Genomic DNA, 19,386 nt, shown 5'->3' with positions numbered 1-19,386 from the left:
CCTAAGCAGGTGTCAAGGAGCTAACTGCAGAGCTAATGAAGGCAAGGGCCAAACTGGCAGTAAGATTAAAAATCACCTTAGTATGTGCTGGCTGCCATAGTAAGAAAAGTATGTGTGTATTTAAAAAGTAACATCTCTGTAATACTGAGGTTTGGAGTGATGCGTGGGACCCAAGGTCGCACAGTTGGCTTTACACTCAGGCTGCCTCCCTCCCCTGAGAAGGTGGATGGCCATGTAGGTACAGCTGTGCCCACACAGGTGGCTTAAGGACTTGCTGTGGGCACATCTGGAAAAAGGGGACATGAACACGGAAGACTCGAACAAGAAACACGCACATCATTTATTAGTGTAGTTCAACACTTTTTTCTTTTAATTCATACTGTACTCCCATGGTTCTAGCTACTTTACATTAAGATTTGGCTGGGTAGCCTTGTGTGTTTCTAGGTACTAGCAGTAAGTTTTCAGACCCTGCGCACAGCGCCAGGCAAAGTACAGTTATAGATCCACATACAGACGGCCAGACAACTCCACTGCAATCCATCCGTTCTTTCTGGTATATGGCCCAGTGCAGTGTTGGGGGCTGCTCCCTTCTGCCCTGCCCCGCCCCACCCCACCCTGTGTCAGGATTATCCAGGGGCCACCTGTGGCCTCTGACTTGTCCCTCCCCACCTTGGAGTCTAGGTTGAGTGGGGGGGAAAAGCACCATGGGTTTGGGAAGATGGTCTGGTCCATGCAGAGAGTGGTCTGGCCCTAGAGTGCAGAGCAGGGAAATGTGGGGAGTCACACACAGCTGTCGGCAAAGATGGTTGCTTTCACAATGTGATCTCAGCACATGGCACCCAAGCCCACTCCACCTCCCCAGACAGAGCCAGCTGTCCTCCCTGGAGCAGAGGCAGCCGTTTTGCTTCTGCAATGTCTTATTGTGTGGACAGAAGCCAGGACAGCTGAGGGGCAGAGATGACAGTGTTCTTTAAGCCTTCACATGTTGGGGAGATCGTTGGGTAGCAGCTCTTCTTGGCAGGCAAGGTGCTTCTTACCGGCAGCAAAGGCTCCGATCCGGGCTCCAGGGCCTGCAGAGGACCTTGAGTCACAAGACCCTTGCCCTGTCCCACAGAACATCAAAATCGGGAGCTGGCTGGGCTCACCACAGCGGTGGCCAGAGCAGGAATGAGGTAATGAGGCTGGGCAGAGAGGTGGGAAGGAGAGCTCTCTACACCATGTGCAAATTCCTGCTTCTCGTTTGGAAAGCAGGCATTAAAAGACGTCCTTCCCAGAAAAATGCTCCTCTGCAACCCAAAACACATCTTCTAGAAGAAAACACAGAGGCGGAGGGGAGTGGGGCCAGCCTGCTAGAGGTTGGGGGAGGAGGGTTCAAGGATGTCAGAGGAATGGGATGATCACCCCATAGCCTAGACAGCTGGGGGGGGGGAGGGTCAGGAAGAGAGGTCCTGCAGGTACCTACTGGAAGAGGCAGTGGGGGTACCTGGGGTGCAGGGCCATCTGGGGCAAGAGAGAAGAGTGCTGCTTCGCCTGGGGACCCTTGGAGGGAAGGGTTGGCTTTGGCTGTCCTACAGAGCTTAAGAAGTGGCATAGTATGGCACAGAAAGGACCCTCCTGGAGCCACTAAAAGTCCAGAAAGATTCTTCCCCTAGTCCCTAACCCAGGTTCTCATCCTAGAGCTGCTGGCTGCAAACGTAACAGGCATAGTCTGCGTGGGACATGGAGACAATCTACTTCTAACAAAGCCTTCCTCTAAGGTCTCTGTTCTTCCTCACTCCTTATCTCCTAGGTTCTTAGTGTCAGGGCTCGAAGGCAACCCAGGGATTTTAGCCAAAGCTTCATACTTAGTCCAAACCCCAACAGGGTTCTGGCTGAGAAGTGCTAGAACTGGACATGGCTTCTCTCCACTGCTTCCTCTATCTGAGGAAGTTTGGGTAGAAGAAAGGCATCATAACGCCTAGAGATGAAAGATGGGTGCCCTCTAAGATAAGACGATCTTTTCCTGGCTTAGAAAAAGCCCAAGGGAAGGCCCTTCCCCAAACTAAGAGTAGGCAAGAGAAGGAAGATCCCCCCCCCCAAAGTTAATACTGAGCAATACATCAAACTGAATCTCTCTGACACTGGGCCTCTCTAATCCTATAGACATTTTCACTATCCTGGATTTCCTAGGATCTTAGACATGCGTACCACACCTCTAAATACCAAGGAAGCTCTAGCCCAGAAAATGTGTTCCCTCCTGGCAGGGCAACTTCCAATTCTGAGGAAACTCAGTCTTGCCAGCCTCAGGCCTAATCTCAAACATGATACCAACACTGGAACCCACCTTCAAGTTAACCTAGTGACCCCCACCTCCTGTTACAGGAGGCTACTGAAGCTCTCAGAGGGGGGTGTGACCTGCCCAAGGCCCACGAAACTAGTCAACAGCAGGGTCTAGGTCTTACAACTCTCAGTCCGGTGCTTTTCAGAGAAAGCGTCAAGTTGCTGATCTTGGTGGCCTGAGATGATGTCCCCATGCCCCAGGGAGGTGAGTGGGGAAGGGCACGCACTGTGGGCATGATGGGCTTCTTGGAGGCCGACCTTATCACCCTTCCACAGTAAGCAGAGCAGACGTTCCGACCCATTCACCTGTTCTTCACCTGGTTAGAAACTCTGCAAATTCTTTAATTACTGAGTGCAAACTCTCAAATGGTCTGCCACATAAATCCTCGCAGAAAGACCCCTGTGTGGTCTCAGAGTTCCTGTGTTAACAACAAGAGCGCTGGCTGGAAGTAACGTAAACAGTGGTAGTTTGCCCTTTCTCACGCGGCAGTTACAGTGCTATTTGTTTCACTCCCAGACTGCAAGCGTGAGTTCCCTTTTCTTTCGAAAGTTATTGACAAAGGGGAAAAAGATTTTGTTTGGGGATGAATTGTTAATTTTCTCCTGGTTTCAAAGTAGAAAATATATATGTATTTATTTTCATTCAAGAGTTTCTGGGAGTAGTTTTGACTTTCAGCTACCCCAAGGGGAAATTTCTGGCAGTCTGTACCATGCTCAGGGCCCAAGAGCATTGACCCTCACTCACGTCCTGACAAGAACTTTACAGGGACCTTCGGGGGGGATGCAATGTAACTTCGCATCTCCTTCTCTGGGGGACAGATAGCAACTTTAGCTGGCTACCTGGAGCCTTCTTATCCTTCTCCCTTGGGGAGTGACCTGGGCATGGACCCTCCTCTTTTCTGATCCTGCTCCTAGGGAAATATCTAGGCCTTGGGCTCACTAAAAAATTAAACACTTTCTTTTTTTTTAATTGCCAAAGGTGCCAGAATGTTTAAAGAAAACAACTGTGTCACTGAAGTAGGACAGTGATAAAATTTTCCTCCCTTTGTGCTGATGCTCTGGGATATCTGGGGTTCAGGGTTCCCTCTGTCTCTAACATGAGAAGGCCAGAAGGAGAGCAAGCAATCCTGAAGAGCTCTCCCTGCCAAACTGGCTGTGATTCTTTCCTATTCAAGAATCTCTATGAGCTCTGCCTGGGGCTGGCAGGACTCTTTTGCTCATTAAATGGAGAAACAGAAATTAGCCCGAGAAGAAGGATGAATGTGCCCAGAAGGGGCCCATGAATTCAAATCTATGCACTGGTCCCAGTGGGCCAACCCTTCGGCTCCAGATGGCTCCCTCTTCTAACCCAGAAATTTCTATTCCTTTGTGATCTTACACTTCTCTGGGGCCAGAGACCAGAGAAGGATTTGCACCCCTTTCTCCACCAGAACTCCCGCTCCCAAGTCTGAGAAACTCAGAATTTAGAATGGCTCCCCTGGGGCAGATATATCATCAGGGCTTTTTTTGCCCAGACTTCTGCGCCTGGGCCAAATCCTTCCCTCCAATGGCTTAGATGTTTTCTCCATATGCAAAGTATCCCAGATAATTGTCTCCATTGGCTAATGGTGGCTCTACACTTAGAACTAAGTGCTACTGGCAACCCAGCGCGTGCCTTGGCTCACTTCTCACACAGCATTCTGTGGGTAGACCCTGCAACTCCGATGTGGCTAGGGCATCCTCCCTCTCTCAAACCCTGGATGGCCCAGGACACCCTAACTAATCCTAGAAATCAAAACGACAGCTCCAAGTGAAGGAGTTAGAGCCACAGACCTGACTGGCTTATAACCACTAATAAAAGAGGTGTAACAAGGTCGAAAACGCTCCACCCTGGCTAATAAACAATGTGCTCTTAAGGCACAGAGAAACAAGAGGACTTTAGGCACTAGAAAGTGACACTTCCCCCAGATCCAGCCTGGGGGAAGACCAGAGAGAAAGGAGGTGGGAAAATCAGAAATCCCCAGCCCTTATTGGGTCCACACCCCACACAGGTCGGAGGAAGGTGCAGGAGCGATTGGTGGGAATCCCCTTCCGAGCGCGAGTCCTCAGGAGCCTGCAACCCCACAAACGCAGCCTTCCCAGCTTTCAGACAGTCCTCTCCACCTGACGCTTCCTGTATGGTCCGTATCAAGTGGGTGGCCTCCTACGGGCCAGTTTAGATGGGGCTCCTGCCCTTGGTGCTTCCATGTTCCCAAGAGAACGCCGGGGGAAGTATGGGGTAGAGAAGAAACGATTCTCCTTTATTTTGGAAACAAATCAAAAGGGGATTAGGGAATGAAGCACCTTAAGCAATGCCCCCGTGAGACTTCTTTTCCAGACCCTAGGGTCTTCGTAGGCATGGCTTTGGCTCAGCATTTCCCTTCTAAGAGCCAACAGTGGCCAGCAAGGGAAGGGGTGGGGAGCAGAGGATGGGAGGAGGGTCAGGGGAGGTCGGCACTGAGAGGTGGTCCCTGCCCTCCTCAGCCCCTCTACAGAAGGAAAGCGCTGCTCCGGCCAGCACAGGGGGCGGGAGGTCCCGCTCCTTCTCCCTGGTACATAAGCATTATCTGTTTAAAATCTGTATATAATATATATATTTATATTCTGTATATATATCTATTTATATATATTTATATGGTCTATGTACATGTATTGCACAGGCCTCTTGCAGCCACCCCTGCTCCTGCCTGGTCAATGATAGCGGTTCCTCTTCTCGTCACTTTCGGACGTGTAGTCCCGGGACCTGATGCCGCTCTGGAGGTTGATGAGCGAGTCCTTCATCTGTAAGACGGGAAGCCCACCTCAGGCCTGGGTCTGTGCCCTCAGGGGGCCTCTCCTCCCACCAGCATCCCGCAAACACGCCTGAGGCTGGTCCCCAACCATGCCACAGAGCTGAAGGGAGATGGGCTTGTTAAGACAAGGGTGATTCTCAAGGGCACAGTTTCAAGCAGAAAGGGAATAGGCGATATAGCATGGGGACCCACCCCCTTCCACCCCAGAGACTCCCTGGGTCTCAGAGGTCTGAATCAAGACCTCTCAACGTGTTCAAATGCTCTCAGGACACAGACTACCACTTACCTGACCTCTCATTCCATCCAATTTCCTTTTTGACCCTTAATGTACTATGTCTATCTTTGTAATCAGCTGAGGACTCTTCTTGCCCTTGCCTATTCCAGTCTCACTCATCTCTTTAGGCCCAGAACGAATCCAAACTTTGGTTCCCAATCATCCTTCTCTTTCCCAGCCTCTCATATACGACCCACAAGGGCTCTGCACGTGGCCATCTTTAACTACTTGGTTTTGTGTCTCCTGAGATCAGAGCCGTGTCTTATCCTTCCCTTGTACACTCAGGGGTGCCATGCAGAGAACTGAGGGGTATCTGTGAATTAATGCTTTTAGGTGCTGGGATGGAGTCTAAATGGTGCCATTCCAGCAGGGGAACCTTAAAGGGCCTATGATCATAACACAACGTATCTAAATACCGTCTCTGAGCTGAGCTGTTACAACACTAGACAACGTTTCCTGGGTAAATGGTTGTGGACTAGGGGATCCTCCGGTCCTTCTGCTTGATTATTTTGTTTTCTCTGGTTCTTTTATACCCTCTGCTCAACAGGGATGGTGGGGGGGGGGGTGTTCTTTTAAAAGTTACTCTTAAAAGGAATGAAACAAATCACCTCTCTTAACACTTGTAGAGTCCTAGACATCTGACAGCCCTGAGCCCCACTTTATTGGGATCCCTCCTAAAAGAGAATTCGGAGTTGGAGGAGACCTCTGGGTCATCCAGTCCCACTGTTCTCTATTTAATCCCTAAGTCCCCACCCATTGTCATTCCCATAGTCCCTCGAACACTTTCAGTGTTGAGTTCTCAGCCATCCACTTAGCCTACTCCGTTGCTGGATAGCTCTAACCCTAAACTAGTCTGTTTTTATTTGATGACTCAGAATTTTTCAATTGCTTCTACCCCGAATTCGGTGCTCTTGAGTTTTACTGTAAGTCTATCTCTCCTTTACCTGTTGGTCTGAAGACCATCCTGTCCTCCGCATCCCCGTGTTCTTTCCTCCCGGGAATATGCGTAATTCCATCACCCCTTTTCGATATGACAGGGTTTCCAACCCCCTCACTATGCTGGTAACCCTTTCTTGGCAGGGGTTGGGGGGAAAGCCCTCTTTAAATGTGGCTCCAAAGCTAAACATAATACTCTAAACACATCAAACAGGATCTTGATAGAGGCAATTAAGATTCTCCTGCCTCAAATAGTATATAAAACCAGCACATTGTGGGCAGCGCCTGTGGCTCAATGGGTAGGGCACCAGCCCCATATACCGAGGGTGGTGGGTTCAAACCCGGCCCCAGCCAAACTGCAACCAAAAAATAGCTGGGCGTTGTGGCAGGCGCCTGTAGTCCCAGCTACTCGGGAGGCCGAGGCAAGAGAATCACCTAAGCCCAGGAGTTGGAGGTTGCTGTGAGCTGTGTGACAGCAGGGCACTCTACCGAGGGTGATAAAGTGACACTCTGTCTCTAGAAAAATAAAATAAAATAAAAAAAAAAAACCCAGCACATTGTACCCCATGATTGCACTAATGTGATCATACACAGCTATGATTTAATAAAAAAAAAAATTCTCCTGACTCAATTTAGAGATAAGACCAAACTATAAAAGCGAAATAATGCTTAATATTAATAAATACCTGCCTTGTGCCATCAAATCCTGACAGCAGTTCCATAAAGCCAAGATGACAATTCCAATTTTATAAATGAAGAAACTAAAGCTCACTAATATGAAGCCCTTAGTCACCAAAGTAGTTAAGTGGCAAGGCTGGGATTCCATCTTGGGTTTGGCTGACCATAAAACATCAGAAAGCCACCTTTTTAGGAACAGAAATTTTATTACCATAGGACAGATCCTCAGGCTATTATCTTCCTAATTCTCTTGCATTGCAAAGGTAGGGTCCTGCTTTCTTGACAACCCCATGGGGGCACTTTTTATAAGGTATTAAAGTTGTCTGGGGGAAAGAGGAAGCTCCCTTCCACCAAGAAAACTAAGCTAATCATCGATTTTGCGCTAGGATGACTTTCTTAAATAGCCAGATACAGTTTTTTGCAGGAGTACAATGATCTTGCACTACAAGAAATGATTTTATGACATGAAGACACAGCACAGCCTTCTTCCCAGACTCTCCCTGCAGTGCCTTTGAGGAGGAGTAACTACCTGCAGCTGTATGTCTTGGACAGGAATTCGAAAGATATGCCCTTTGGGGAGGCAGATCTCTGTAAAAGGGGAAGTTCTTTGTTTAAATGTTGGTCAGATAGCTCTGGACCAAAACAACAATAAAAATAAAAGTAGTTCTCCTTGCATCTAACCTATAGCCTTTCTGCTGCAAATCCAGCATGGTGGTTATTATATTTGTGACTGTACCTGTGTTTTTAACAGCCCATTGAAGAATGACTCTACAAGTCGAACAATAGATGGCCTGAGAGAAGAATGAATGGGAGGAAGAATCCTGAGTCTGGAGGGTGGTGAGAGAGAGAGGGTGGTCTTTTTCAGAGCACGAGGGGAAAGAGCTCTGTCTCTGGAAGACTTGGGCAGCGGGGGGGGGGGGGGGGGGGGCGTCTCACCTGGTCCAGGAGCATCACTGAGGATTTGATGATCTCCCTCCATTTTTGTAGCTCAGTATCGTGGTACTTTTGTTGGGACTCTAAAAGCTGGGCCCATTCTGTCTGAGATTGGGGTAACCTGTGGGGTAGAAGAAGGGGCACCCCAGCAGCTGGAGTTATGCTCAGCGAACTGTCCTGTGCTCCCAGACCCCTAAAGGACAGAGAGTCACATCAGAGTGCTTTGTCCTCTGCTCACTGCCCCTGGTTCCCTGGTGCCCCAGATTAGAAGTAAACTGGAACTACGGGGACACATTTAGAGGGTCATCCCCTGGGCAAGGGCAGGAGGACAGTCCTGAGGAAGGCAGGTGCTGGGCACAGTTGTCAGGCTGGTGGAGAAGGTGGCGCGGGGATGAGGCCAGGATTACCTTTCTTGTAGCCTGAGACCCTGCCAGGCAGTGAGGGTCTGTGTGGTATATTCCAGCATCCAGAGTTTATAGAAGAGCATCATGTTAAGAATGACCAGCAGCACCAGACTAAGAAGGGGGGAGAAGAAACAGCAGTGAGTTATCATCTGAGCCAGCAACGTCCCTTTCCCAGAGGGTGCTGTCCCTAACTGGTGGGTCTTCCAAAGCACTGCGGTGAGTGAGCAAGTGAGCAGAGGGAGGTGGTGCGAGAGGCAGCCTCCTCTGGAGGGGTCGGGGCACGGGAGGAGAGCCAGGGAGAGTGGGGTGAAGGCTTGTGAGGGGAGACGCACACGGGTACCTGGACACCGGGTGCCTGGGGGGAGAGAGGGGAGGTGGAGAGGGAAAGAGATGAGGGGGTCAAAGGAGTAATCATAGAGCCAGTACCTGAAACAGATCCTAATGGGAGCAGGGGAGAAAAACAGGGAGGAGGCAGAGGTTAGAACAGACGAAGAGTCGGGGAGGGGAAACCATGTGGAGGGGAAGGGTGCAGCGGGGGAGGGAGTGAGAGAATGCACGTGTGGACAGACTCCGGGTTTCACAGGTGCTAAGTTGAAATAAACCTCCTACCAACCCAATGTAAGGACACAACTGCAGGGTGAGATGGAAGGAGGAATTCCAGGGGGAGCCCCAGCTCTGCCCCAGGTGTGCTGTACGGATGCTAACATGGCTCCCCCGGGATCAGTAAGCCGCTGCCTGGACCTGCCACCACCCAGCAGGGGTGACAGGGACCGGCTGAAGTCTCACAAAGTCCGGGTCAGAGACAGGGAGGAGGCGAGGATGATGTGGGGCTGGAGAACCCAGAGAGATGGTGGAAATCCTCTTCTCTCAGCCCCACCCGCTGCCTAAAGATCATTCTGTGAGAGAATCTCACAGAACAGAGGATGAAGACATGGGGAATGAAGGGGTACAGGGGCACACGGAACCGGGCGCAAATCCCGACTCGCCGCTTAAAACATCTCAACTTTTAGTCAAGTCTCCCAGTTTATCTGACCCAGTTTTCTCAGTAGGGCCGATAAATACCACACCCTACGAAGGGTATTACGTGGATTAAAGGGAAGTGCATCAGATACCCTAGCGCACAGTAGGTCCCCACTCAGGATGGTTTTTGTCACTAAAGGAGGAGATACAGACACACAGGAAGACAGAAGATGGAAAAAACTAGCAGATCAAACAACAGAGACGGAGGGAAGAAAAAACGCAGACAAGGAAGACCAGTTCCTACTATGCCTGGCAAGTTTTCCAAACGTGTGTGGGTGACACAGTACTTCCCACTTGCGCTTCTGGCACTGTGGAAGGTCATCTTCCCCAGCAGCTGCAAATCACTGGGGCTACTCAGCTGTGTCCTCAAGGTTTTTTGAGTTCTCCAAGAGATCTTTTAAATTTTGTGTTAAATTTCCACACCACTGTGTTTAATTGTATCAGCACACACTGGATCATCTGAATGCTCACCTCTGGCGCATACTGTGTGTAATCTCAAAGCCTGCATTTGGGCTTATGTTGGCAATCCTGCCTGTGCTCAGGGAAGGTCAAGACCCATATGCCGTCTGAGTGAAGGCTCCTCGGAGCTCTACACTGAGGAAAGAGGCAGGAGGCTGAGGCACTTTGCAGCAGGTGTGTGGTGGCAAGAGCCTGCCAGACACAGGGTGAGTCGTGCCACGCGGCCTGTGCCACATGCAGGCTATCGGCGGACCCTCACCTGGATTGTGTCGGGCTGAGTTAGAAGATCTGACGACCCTCAACTTACCAAGCCTCAAAGTTAGTTAATACAGGCCGGGTACGGTGGATCACACCTGTAATCACAGTACTTTGGGAGGCTGAGGCGGGAGGATCCCTTGAGCTAAGGAGTTCGAGACCAGCCTGAGCAAGAACCAGACCGTCTCTGACAAAAATCAAAAAAACTTGGCCAGGCACTGTCGGGGGCACATGTAGTCCCAGCTACTTGGAAAGCTGAGGCAAGAGGATCATTTGAGGTTGCTATGAGCTATGATGCCACAGAACTTTACTCAAGGTGAAAGAGCGAGATTCTGTCTCAAAAAAAAAAAAAAAAAAAAGAAAGAAAGAAAAAAAAGGTAGTTAATATAATACTACCCAACATACTAGGGGAACAGCAGGAGCATTGAAGGTCAATATGCAAAAAGAGCTTCAATAGGGAACTAACCTGAGGTTATGGTTTCTATTTACCAAAATCCAGTATCAGAGATTTAATTTTAACAGAACAATGAGATGAGTCAGAATAAATCGATGTTGCTAGATGTGAACTTGATCAACTTTACTTTTGCCTTTGTATTTAATTTTGTAATGTCTCGGCTTCGCATGCCATAGTCAGAAGAATTTTACATCTATTTTTATGTCATATATTCAAGTAAGGTTAAAGAGAATGCTAATTGTGTTCCTCACAAACTCTTCCGTAAGTGCCCCCAAGGTTGTCCTGGGCCCTGTCTTCTCTGTCACACTCTATATCCGACACAGTTGGCCTCATTCATGCCATGGTTTTAATGCCACAGATAATTAATCTGTGGCTGCAGCCTACACCTGCCTCCGAAGCTCCAGGTCCACAGTAGGAAATACCTGTCACTTCATCTGGATCATATATGGCAACTCAGACACACCTGGAACAGGATCAAGTGTCTTCCCTGACAATCTTCACTAAATTCCAGATTTCTGCTGATGACACAACCATTTGCAGTCCGTTGAATCAGCAGTCCAGCTGGCAGACAGGTGACGAGTCTTCACCTTTCAGGACCTCGTGGTCCAGTCCCTCATCTCAGTCTGAAAGTGGTCTCACCTAGATGGCCACGGTCCACTCTGACTGACCTCCCTGCCTCCAGTCTTTGGTTCCTGAGTCTATATGCCATATATTGTTTTTGTTTTTTTTTTTTTTTTTTGGCCGGGGCTGGGTTTGAACCCACCACCTCTGGTATATGGGGCCGGCGCCCTATTCCTTGAGCCACAGGCACCGCCCCCATTTGCCATATTGCCATAAGAGAAGGGCCCAGCAAAGGCCAAGGCCAGTCACAGAAGCAAGAATGTATTAGAGACCACCTGCTGCCTGTGGGTAGCAGGTGGAGTCCCACACTCTCGTAGCACACCCCCGTTCAGGGAAGGCATGGGAATGGGATGCCAGGTTAAACCAAAAGGAAGAACTGTCCCAGCTGCTTCCTGTTCAAAAATAGTTTAGAAAAGTCCTGGCCAGGCGATGGCATGGACTCACAGTTCAGACAGCGAGTCCTTCCGCCTTATGTCTACATTCCTGTCACCCCTCTTTCTTCATTGTCCAGCATCCTTCTGTACAAGTTACTGAGCCTACTGATTTACAATGTCACGGCCATCATTTAAGTCCTCTACGCTAAAATAAGCACCTACTTTCCTGTGTTGAAGTCATTGATTTTGTCTGGCTACCCTGCCAACATGTGGGCTCCGTGAGTGCACAGTTCTAGCGCCCGGTACTTAGCTGACATGGGGAACAACATCTCTTACAAATGAATGAGCAGACTCCTTTCTATGTCCACACTTATCCGACTGCGTAGAAATTCTGAATGTCTTGTCTGTTTCACTCACTTGAAACTGAGCTCCTGAAGGGCCAGATGCTGCATGCAGCATTGTCTTCTGAAGGCCTAGCACACAGTGAGCACTGAGCAAAACACAGACAGGTGCAAAGAGGCTAAGAAATGATAGACAAAGCGACCAACCCAGACGGAGGAGAATAGAGGACGAAGAAAAAAGAAGCAGCAAGGGCATGTATATGCTTCAAGAGGTGGGGGACGGATGAAACAGCAGGCGGGAGCGGGCAGGCTGGGGGCGGGTGGGAGGAGAGTCCCTTACACACAGCTGATAACCAGCAGCAGCTTGGACACGCTCTGCAGGTGGAAACCGTTGGGGCTGTCCTCGGGGATATGCCGTGTCTGCGTGGAACCTGGGGGAAGGACAAAGAGCCCATCACCGTGGTAACCCACAAGTCAACCTAGTGCTTTTGTGACACTGGTCAGGCACTGAATTTCAGGGGATGAGGGGGAACTGTCCACGATGCTGTCACAGCAATGATAGGACCAGATATCCCCAGCCCTCCAACAGGAGAAGCTGAGCTCCTTAGGGGAAAGGTCACCCTGGGTTGGGTCAGGCAAACACCGAACAAACAAGAAAATCCGTAGACAGATGTAGCTGGGATATACGGGTGCAGGCAAAGTGGTCCTTAGCTGTGGAAGATGGAAATGGTGCTGGGCTAGGACTTCTGGCTATGGCTTTGGCTTTATTTCTAATCAGCTATGTAGTGCTGCACAAGCCCCATAAGTTCTCTGGAAGTCGGTTTACACACATGCAGTGTCAATGAGAAATCTTACATGCACAATGGCTAACACAGGAGTCCCTGGGGTGACAGTGGGGAGAAGGACATGGGAGGCTGGACTCCCCCCACCTCGCCCCCCAGCAGCTCTGATGATCCCACAGGGAGCTGCAGAGCACAGCCTGAATAACACTGTATTAGTTGGTCTCTTAAGTTCCTGTATAGTACAAGGTTTCCATGGTTGAGCAAAGACATATGGCTTTGAATCACTGGATGGGGAGAGGAAGGGAGGCTTGGCAGGGCAGGCCTTTAGTGGGCCATGGGGTTAAGTGAGGGGGCTCCATGGACTCTGTGGTCCTTGCGTTATTTGGGGTTGGACCTTTGATTTCTCCTTAGTACATTTCTCAAGAACCTGGAAAATGCCTAATTAAGCCAAAGCAGGTAGCCCTGAAACTTGAGCAACACAGAGACATAAATATAAAAACCAACTTTCGTTAATCAGTGCACACGGGCAGGGACTGTGCTGGCCCCATATACAGAGGGTGGTGGGTTCAAACCCAGCCCTGGCAAAAAAACGGCAAAAAAAAAATCAGCAGGGGCTGAGGAACTTAAAGGGCAAAGAGAACTATATGGGTCAATTCGAGCCTCACATTTAGTGAGTTATGTTCAAATTAGATGGAAATTATACCCAAGATACAAAATGAATGTGCATCTGTGTACAACGGCTTAAAGCCCCAGTCTACGCCACCCGTGCCCACTGGGCACACACACCTGCCACGTGCTTGATCCTGTGGCCCACATCTTCATCAGTGGGCGTGGTAACAGGGCTCATCACCTCTTCCAGGTGAGGGACCCGCAGGTGGGCATGGGGACGCTTCCTTCTCCGCACCGTCGGGGGCTTGCTGGCCTTCTCTTTGGGAGACTGTCTGTGCATCTCAGCCAGGTAGGCGCTCTCCATTTTGGTCAACTCACTCTCTGTCAGAGACAAAGGGCCCATTCAGAGGCTGCCTTCAACCCCACACAGAGGCCTCCAGAAGCAACTGTCTGCAGGAACCAGCTTCCCAGACTGTGCTTGGGAAGTTGGCTGGGCAGCAAGACGGCCCTCAGGGATGACCGTGAGGCTCAGGGAATGCTTTGGGGACTCAGCGCCCCTCAAACCCACCCTCTGAGGTCATTCAACGTTGTGTGGAGCCACGTTTTGAACATCTCTTGCATATCATCTGAGGCACATCACACATTTCTAAATATATCACTATACTTATGGCTCATGGTGGGGGATTAAAGTTATAATCTTTTAAAGAATGTCCACATACACGCAAAATTTGGTGTGCATTTCTAGGGCAGAATTAGGGACCCCATGAAAGCATTCTCAGCCTCTGCCTCTGCCCCATTCTCCACATTTCCCTGTCCCCTGAGTGCTGGGCCATAGCCATCCACTCAGTTTCTGCAGCTGGACCAGCAGCAATGGTAGCACCCACCTAGATGGCGGAAGTAGTCCTCCAGCCCACTCCAGAAGTTCTTCTCGATGAAGGCTTTCACTAACCCCCAGGGCTGTTTCCGATAGCGCAGCTCTGTGGAGATCCTGAGAGAGAAGCCAGAAACAATATCAGTCCTTTCCTGGGTCAACTGTTTTCTGCTGGGAAAGGGGAAATTCAGATCTAAGGCCAAAGCAGTGTCCCGAGTGCTCTGCACTTTGCAAGGTAAAAGATCCTTGCACCTCATCACATTATCTGATCTCCCCAACCACCTTCTGAGGTCAGTGGAACTGTTGGATTTATCCTCATTTTATGGTGAGAACTGAGGGATAGAGAGTCTGAGCAGACACAGGCTGACCACTGGGCTTCTCACTCTGAGCCCAGCATCCTTTCCCTGTGGGGGCTTCTGAGGGGCCCAGGCAGCCTGGCAGCCACCCACAGAGAGGCTTGGGCCTAAAGTTTGACCCTTTGGAGCAACAGACACCAAAACAAAGTCAAGACAGCCCACCTTCTGTCAGGGTCCTTCTTTACTTCTCTGGAGATTTTCAAGTGTGAGGTAAGGTCTGGGGTTTCATTACTTTCACCTTTAAGAGCAAAATTTGCTGCCCCCCCCCCCCCGGTTCCCGCCTGTCCACTGTGGCCCAGTCCTCAGTGTTCACTCTCCCCTAAGCCCGGTCTCTCCCCCCACTAGCCACACTACTGTTCTCTCAGGCAGAATCAGCTCCTTTACCTACACAATGCCCTGAGCCTCCTCCTTAAGTCCACAGGTCTGGAGAGTCTCCCAGCTCTTCCCTCCAACCCCCAGGTCTCAGCCTGCTGGTCCTGCCTCACCCCTCTCCCTGAGGATGCAACCTCCACCCATGGCCTGACCGTGGGACATCTGTACTTGGAGCCCTTGCTCTAACATCAACCAACTGCACAGAAAAGATCCTCTAGAAGTAAAAAACCTAGACACGGTGGAGGAAAGGAAAAGAGGAACAGGAGGGACAGGTGCATGCTCAGAGAGCAGCACAGACTCGCCACCTCCGCGAACAGAAAAAGAGGATGACAATAAGGAGGCGAGGCTTCAGGCCCTTCTCCTGGTTCCTGAGATCTTTGTGCAACCTTTTCCTGAACCCCTATCTCATTTGAAGGACATGAGTCAATTTCTGCAGCTTACAACCAAAAGAAATCGGTCTAAGATACAGGTATACGATCTGAGAATTTTCAAATGGGCATGTGGACTGACTTTTCCATTAGCCTACAAGCTTCTTAAAATGTCAAAGTCTAAATCTGTCCCTTCCTCTGAAAGCACATTACAGTGCCCAGAACTATCACTCAATCAACGTTCTCTAAAGTCTGCTGCGTGCCTGTGCTGAGTGCTGGGAATAAAGTGGTGAACAGAGAGGGGCTCTTGCCCTTGGGGAGCTCACGGTGAACAGAGGAGACCAATGGTCATGCGCGTGACACAGAGGAGAGCACACAAGTTTATGTGACTCAGAGCTAGGTTTCAGTACTTACTAGGGACAGCACTCTCGGCAAAGCTACACAAACCTCGCTTTTCTTATCCGAAAAATGAGGATGGATCCACCCACTTTGCATCATTCTACAGATTCCAGAGAACGTAGGAAAATCCCCTACATGGTACTTTATAGACCACCACTAAATAGCAGTAAGTTTTATTTAAGAGATGTGCACACTGCGGAGAGAATAATTTAAACTCCCACAAAACAGGGAAGGCAGGAATGTCAAAAGGCTTCAGACAGAAGGTAAAGTGAAGACGGCAAATACACCCCACCTTCTCCTTCCCTGCTGGGAGCAAGTGAAAAGGGCCCTGATATACAGATGCCCCCGTGGACCCCGGGCCCTCAGCACAGCGCACCTGAGTCGACTCTTGTTGCGAGCCACGCGGGTCAGAGTATAGCGATTGATGGTGTAGAAGTAGTCGTGATACGGCACGTCGTGCGTGAGGACCTCGGCGTCAATGACGTAACATTCACTCTCCTGGCTGGCCTTGTACATGGTCTGTGGGGAGGAAACTCCATTGCATAAATCTGACAGGGGCAAGCCATTCAGAAAATCACCTTCTCCACCTCCCCTGCCCCACCCAGAGACTGCTGAGGGGGAGGATCCAGAAACATAGGGAAGGGTGACACCTGCACCCCCCCATCTTCTTCCTCACATCTGTCCTTCCTTCTTGGTGATAGAACAGGAGATCTGGGGGCCTGCTGCTGTTTCCCACCACCCGCTCTGCTCACCTGGGTCTCCCTGACAGTGGCAGTTTTGGGAGCCAGAGGGTTGGTGAGGGTGATGGTGTAAAGAATCACTCGGCTCTGGTTTCCATTCTCTTCCTTTTTCCAAGGATGGAAAATGATATCTGTGGATAGACAAGAGCCCTGGGATGACGGAGGATGCAGAGCCCCCCAGCCCCCAACATGCATTCTCTTCCAAGTGAACTTCTGACTATGCTGATTCTGACTGACAGCCCCCCAAAGGGAAGCCAATGGGTGCCTGAGGGCTGAGGGGAGGGTGGGAGGAGGGGGAGTGAGAGCAGAAAGAGGCTCATTGTAGCATTGCCGAAATTCTACACAGGGCTCCAGAATGCTGATTGTTCCTGGGGCTGGGACAGGCAGTCTCAGGGCCACCTACGGGGGTGCTGGCAACACTAGTGTTACTGTGGTGAGGGCCTAGGGTCCCTTGGGAACAAGTTCCCTCCTCTACTGCATGACCTCCCCATGCCCTCAGCATGTCCTCGTCTCCTGGCACACGGGGCCGCTGGTGCCCAAACGCTTTGTCACAGAGTGGGAGCTTAGCAGCTCTGGTGGGTAAGAGCCACAGTCCCTTAGCAGGGGTGGAGGGAGGGTCCGAGGACAAAAATCTCAGAGGCCTAGATGTGAAGGCCAGCCCAGCCCCTTCTCAGGTGCGTGATGTCAGCCAGGTATCAGCAGTTTGAATTTCAGGGTCTTGGTCAGCATGGGGATCACAATGCCCACCCACGGGACATTTGTGGCGACTGAATGAGATACTATAGCATGGCACAGAACAGGTACCGCCCACAGGTGGGAGCTGTGTCCTTCATTAGGTGGTCAGCCCCAGGAGGCAGAGGCTGGGCAGGTCTCTTTCTCTGGGGAGTCTCAGGGGCCGGCACCAAGTGCGTGGTGCACGGTGGGGAGTATAGGGTTGCGCACCAGGGAAGAGAGGGCAGTGGGGTGTGGGAAGCTCAGCACCCTGGGAGGCTGGGAGGAAGGTGTCTGGGCCACCAGGTGGCCAGAGGCAGGAGGGGAAGGGAGTAAGCACAGGATGGACAGACAGAGAGGGCATGGGGGGAGGACCCCGCAGAACGGACCAGAGAAGCGTCGCTGCTCCATGAAGTCCCGCTGGAAGGGTGAGTTGGTGAAAAGGAGGTCGTACAGCTTGTCCACGCTGAAGTTGAAGACTTCATTCACATACTGCCGGCCGCTCAGGTCCTCATAGAAGGCCTGGACTTCTCCTGCACAAAGACAGGACCGCAAAGTAGACAGAGATGGCGGGGGATCCAGGGACACCTTACTAGAGAGAGTACGTCCCTGGCTAAACACCCCAGGCTGGAGTCACCAACAAGTTTTGCAGCTTTCTTAAGGAAGTTTCATGTCTATTAAAAATCATATTTCCCATTCCATGGAATACTATGCAGCCTTAAAAAAGATGGAGCCTTTACCTCTCTTATGTGTATATGGATGGACCTGGAACATATTCTCCTGAGTAAAGTATCTCAAGAATGGAGGAAAAAGTATCCAATGTACTCAGTCCTTCTATGAGACTAACTTATATTTACTCACACTTTCTTATGAAAGACAGGACACAACTATAGCCCAGGATGAAGGAGAGAAATGGAGTGGGAAGGGAGGGGAGGGGGGAGGTTTGACAGAGGGAGGGTAAAAGGCGGGACCGCACCTATGGAGCATATGACAAGGGTACAAGTCACGTCTGTCAAGTGCAGAACATAAATGTCTTAACACAATAATCAAGTAAATGAGGCGAAAGCTATGTTGATGCCTTGCCTTGCGTGTCTGTGGGGGACAGAGCCACAAGGCACACCATGTCAACAGGGGTTATATGTGGTGACGAGACTGGATGCAAAACAGAACGTTTTCTGTTGAGCATCCTGCCGCAAACACCAGAACAGAGAGACGTGTGATGAGGACAAATGTGCCTTCCAGGCTGGTGCCCTGCTTCCACCAGGAATCTAGAGACTGAGTCCAGTTCCCACGCGGAGGCCTCTTTGTAGCCCTCAAAATGCAGAGAGAAAGGGCCGCTTCAGGCCCCTCTTCCAATGCCCACCTTCGTCATGGGTGTCAGAGGAGTCACTGAGCTCGGTGGGGATGTCCTCGTTGTCGTTGAAGTCCAGTGAGGGGGAGGTCACCGGAGCGATGATGTCCATCTTCTCCCCTATGATGCTGTCGATGGCCAGCTCCTTCTCCAGGGACCCATCTCCCTCCAGTGCCTCCTCCTCCAGGGCCAGCCCGTCGAACTGCAGCCAAGACAGAAGAGTCACCCTCAGCGACCAGGGCAATCTGCTCTGGATCTACTCTCCCTGCAAGCAGATCAGGGACCTGGTCTTGGTAGCCCTCCCGATGCCAACACGGCTGGCTGGAGTCACCTTCTGGGGTGCGTCCCCAGATCTGCTATGGAAGATAAGTGAACGCATCTGGGGTGCTGCCACCCTGCTCACACGTGACACCCTGATAGCACACCAAGCCCCACAGAGGACAGAGTTGACTGTCTCTGGTCCGGGGCCTCCCCTGGAGCCACACCTCCACTGTGCCACAACAATGCTAGCCTGCCTCAAGACTGTACCATTTTCATTTACAAAGCCCAATGGGCTTCATAAGCAGTTTTTGACTCATTCTCCCATTACCCCTGGAAGGGAATCAATGCAACTCTTTACATTTTAAAGATAACCCCAGGGACAGAAAATGAAGACTAGGCATCAGTGAATGATGGTTTCATTCCAAAGCCAGGTATTGTAAGTCTCTAAGCCACTGGAGAACAAGGCTCCTCTTCTGGAAAGTCCTTTCCTCGGCAACCCACTCATCTGCCTGCCAGCACGTGCCCTGACCCTCTTGCTTCATCGAGGTTCTACCTCCTCTGTAACAAAGTCCCAGAGGACTGAGGGCCTCTCCTACATTCATGTAGCTCCCACAAAGTCTACCATAGCTGGAAAAGAAACCACAGTGCATATACTGAACAAATATGGGTATTAATCAAACGAGTGAAT

At 50.6% G+C, this 19,386-nt stretch overlaps 1 protein-coding gene across 12 annotated transcripts in view; it reads right to left on the bottom strand.

Moving 5' to 3' along the window:
• Positions 1–347: 347 nt before the first annotated feature.
• The window catches only part of GRAMD1B (GRAM domain containing 1B), a 263,393-nt gene continuing 244,354 nt past the window's right edge, over positions 348–19,386 (bottom strand). For all 12 annotated transcript variants that reach the window (XM_053594643.1, XM_053594646.1, XM_053594647.1 and 9 more), the window contains 10 exons: positions 18,450–18,639; positions 17,476–17,619; positions 16,388–16,506; positions 16,012–16,154; positions 14,154–14,257; positions 13,447–13,650; positions 12,219–12,309; positions 8,358–8,465; positions 7,954–8,071; positions 348–5,118 (listed from right to left, as the gene is read on the bottom strand). In XM_053594643.1, the coding sequence (XP_053450618.1) occupies positions 5,029–5,118; positions 7,954–8,071; positions 8,358–8,465; positions 12,219–12,309; positions 13,447–13,650; positions 14,154–14,257; positions 16,012–16,154; positions 16,388–16,506; positions 17,476–17,619; positions 18,450–18,639 (1,311 nt within the window). In that variant the 3' untranslated portion in view covers positions 348–5,028. The remainder of the gene's footprint in view (positions 5,119–7,953; positions 8,072–8,357; positions 8,466–12,218; positions 12,310–13,446; positions 13,651–14,153; positions 14,258–16,011; positions 16,155–16,387; positions 16,507–17,475; positions 17,620–18,449; positions 18,640–19,386) is intronic.

The sequence above is a fragment of the Nycticebus coucang genome, chromosome 6, assembly GCF_027406575.1.
Source record: "Nycticebus coucang isolate mNycCou1 chromosome 6, mNycCou1.pri, whole genome shotgun sequence".
Lineage (NCBI taxonomy): Eukaryota > Metazoa > Chordata > Mammalia > Primates > Lorisidae > Nycticebus > Nycticebus coucang.
This window is presented reverse-complemented; position numbering and strand designations above follow the sequence as displayed.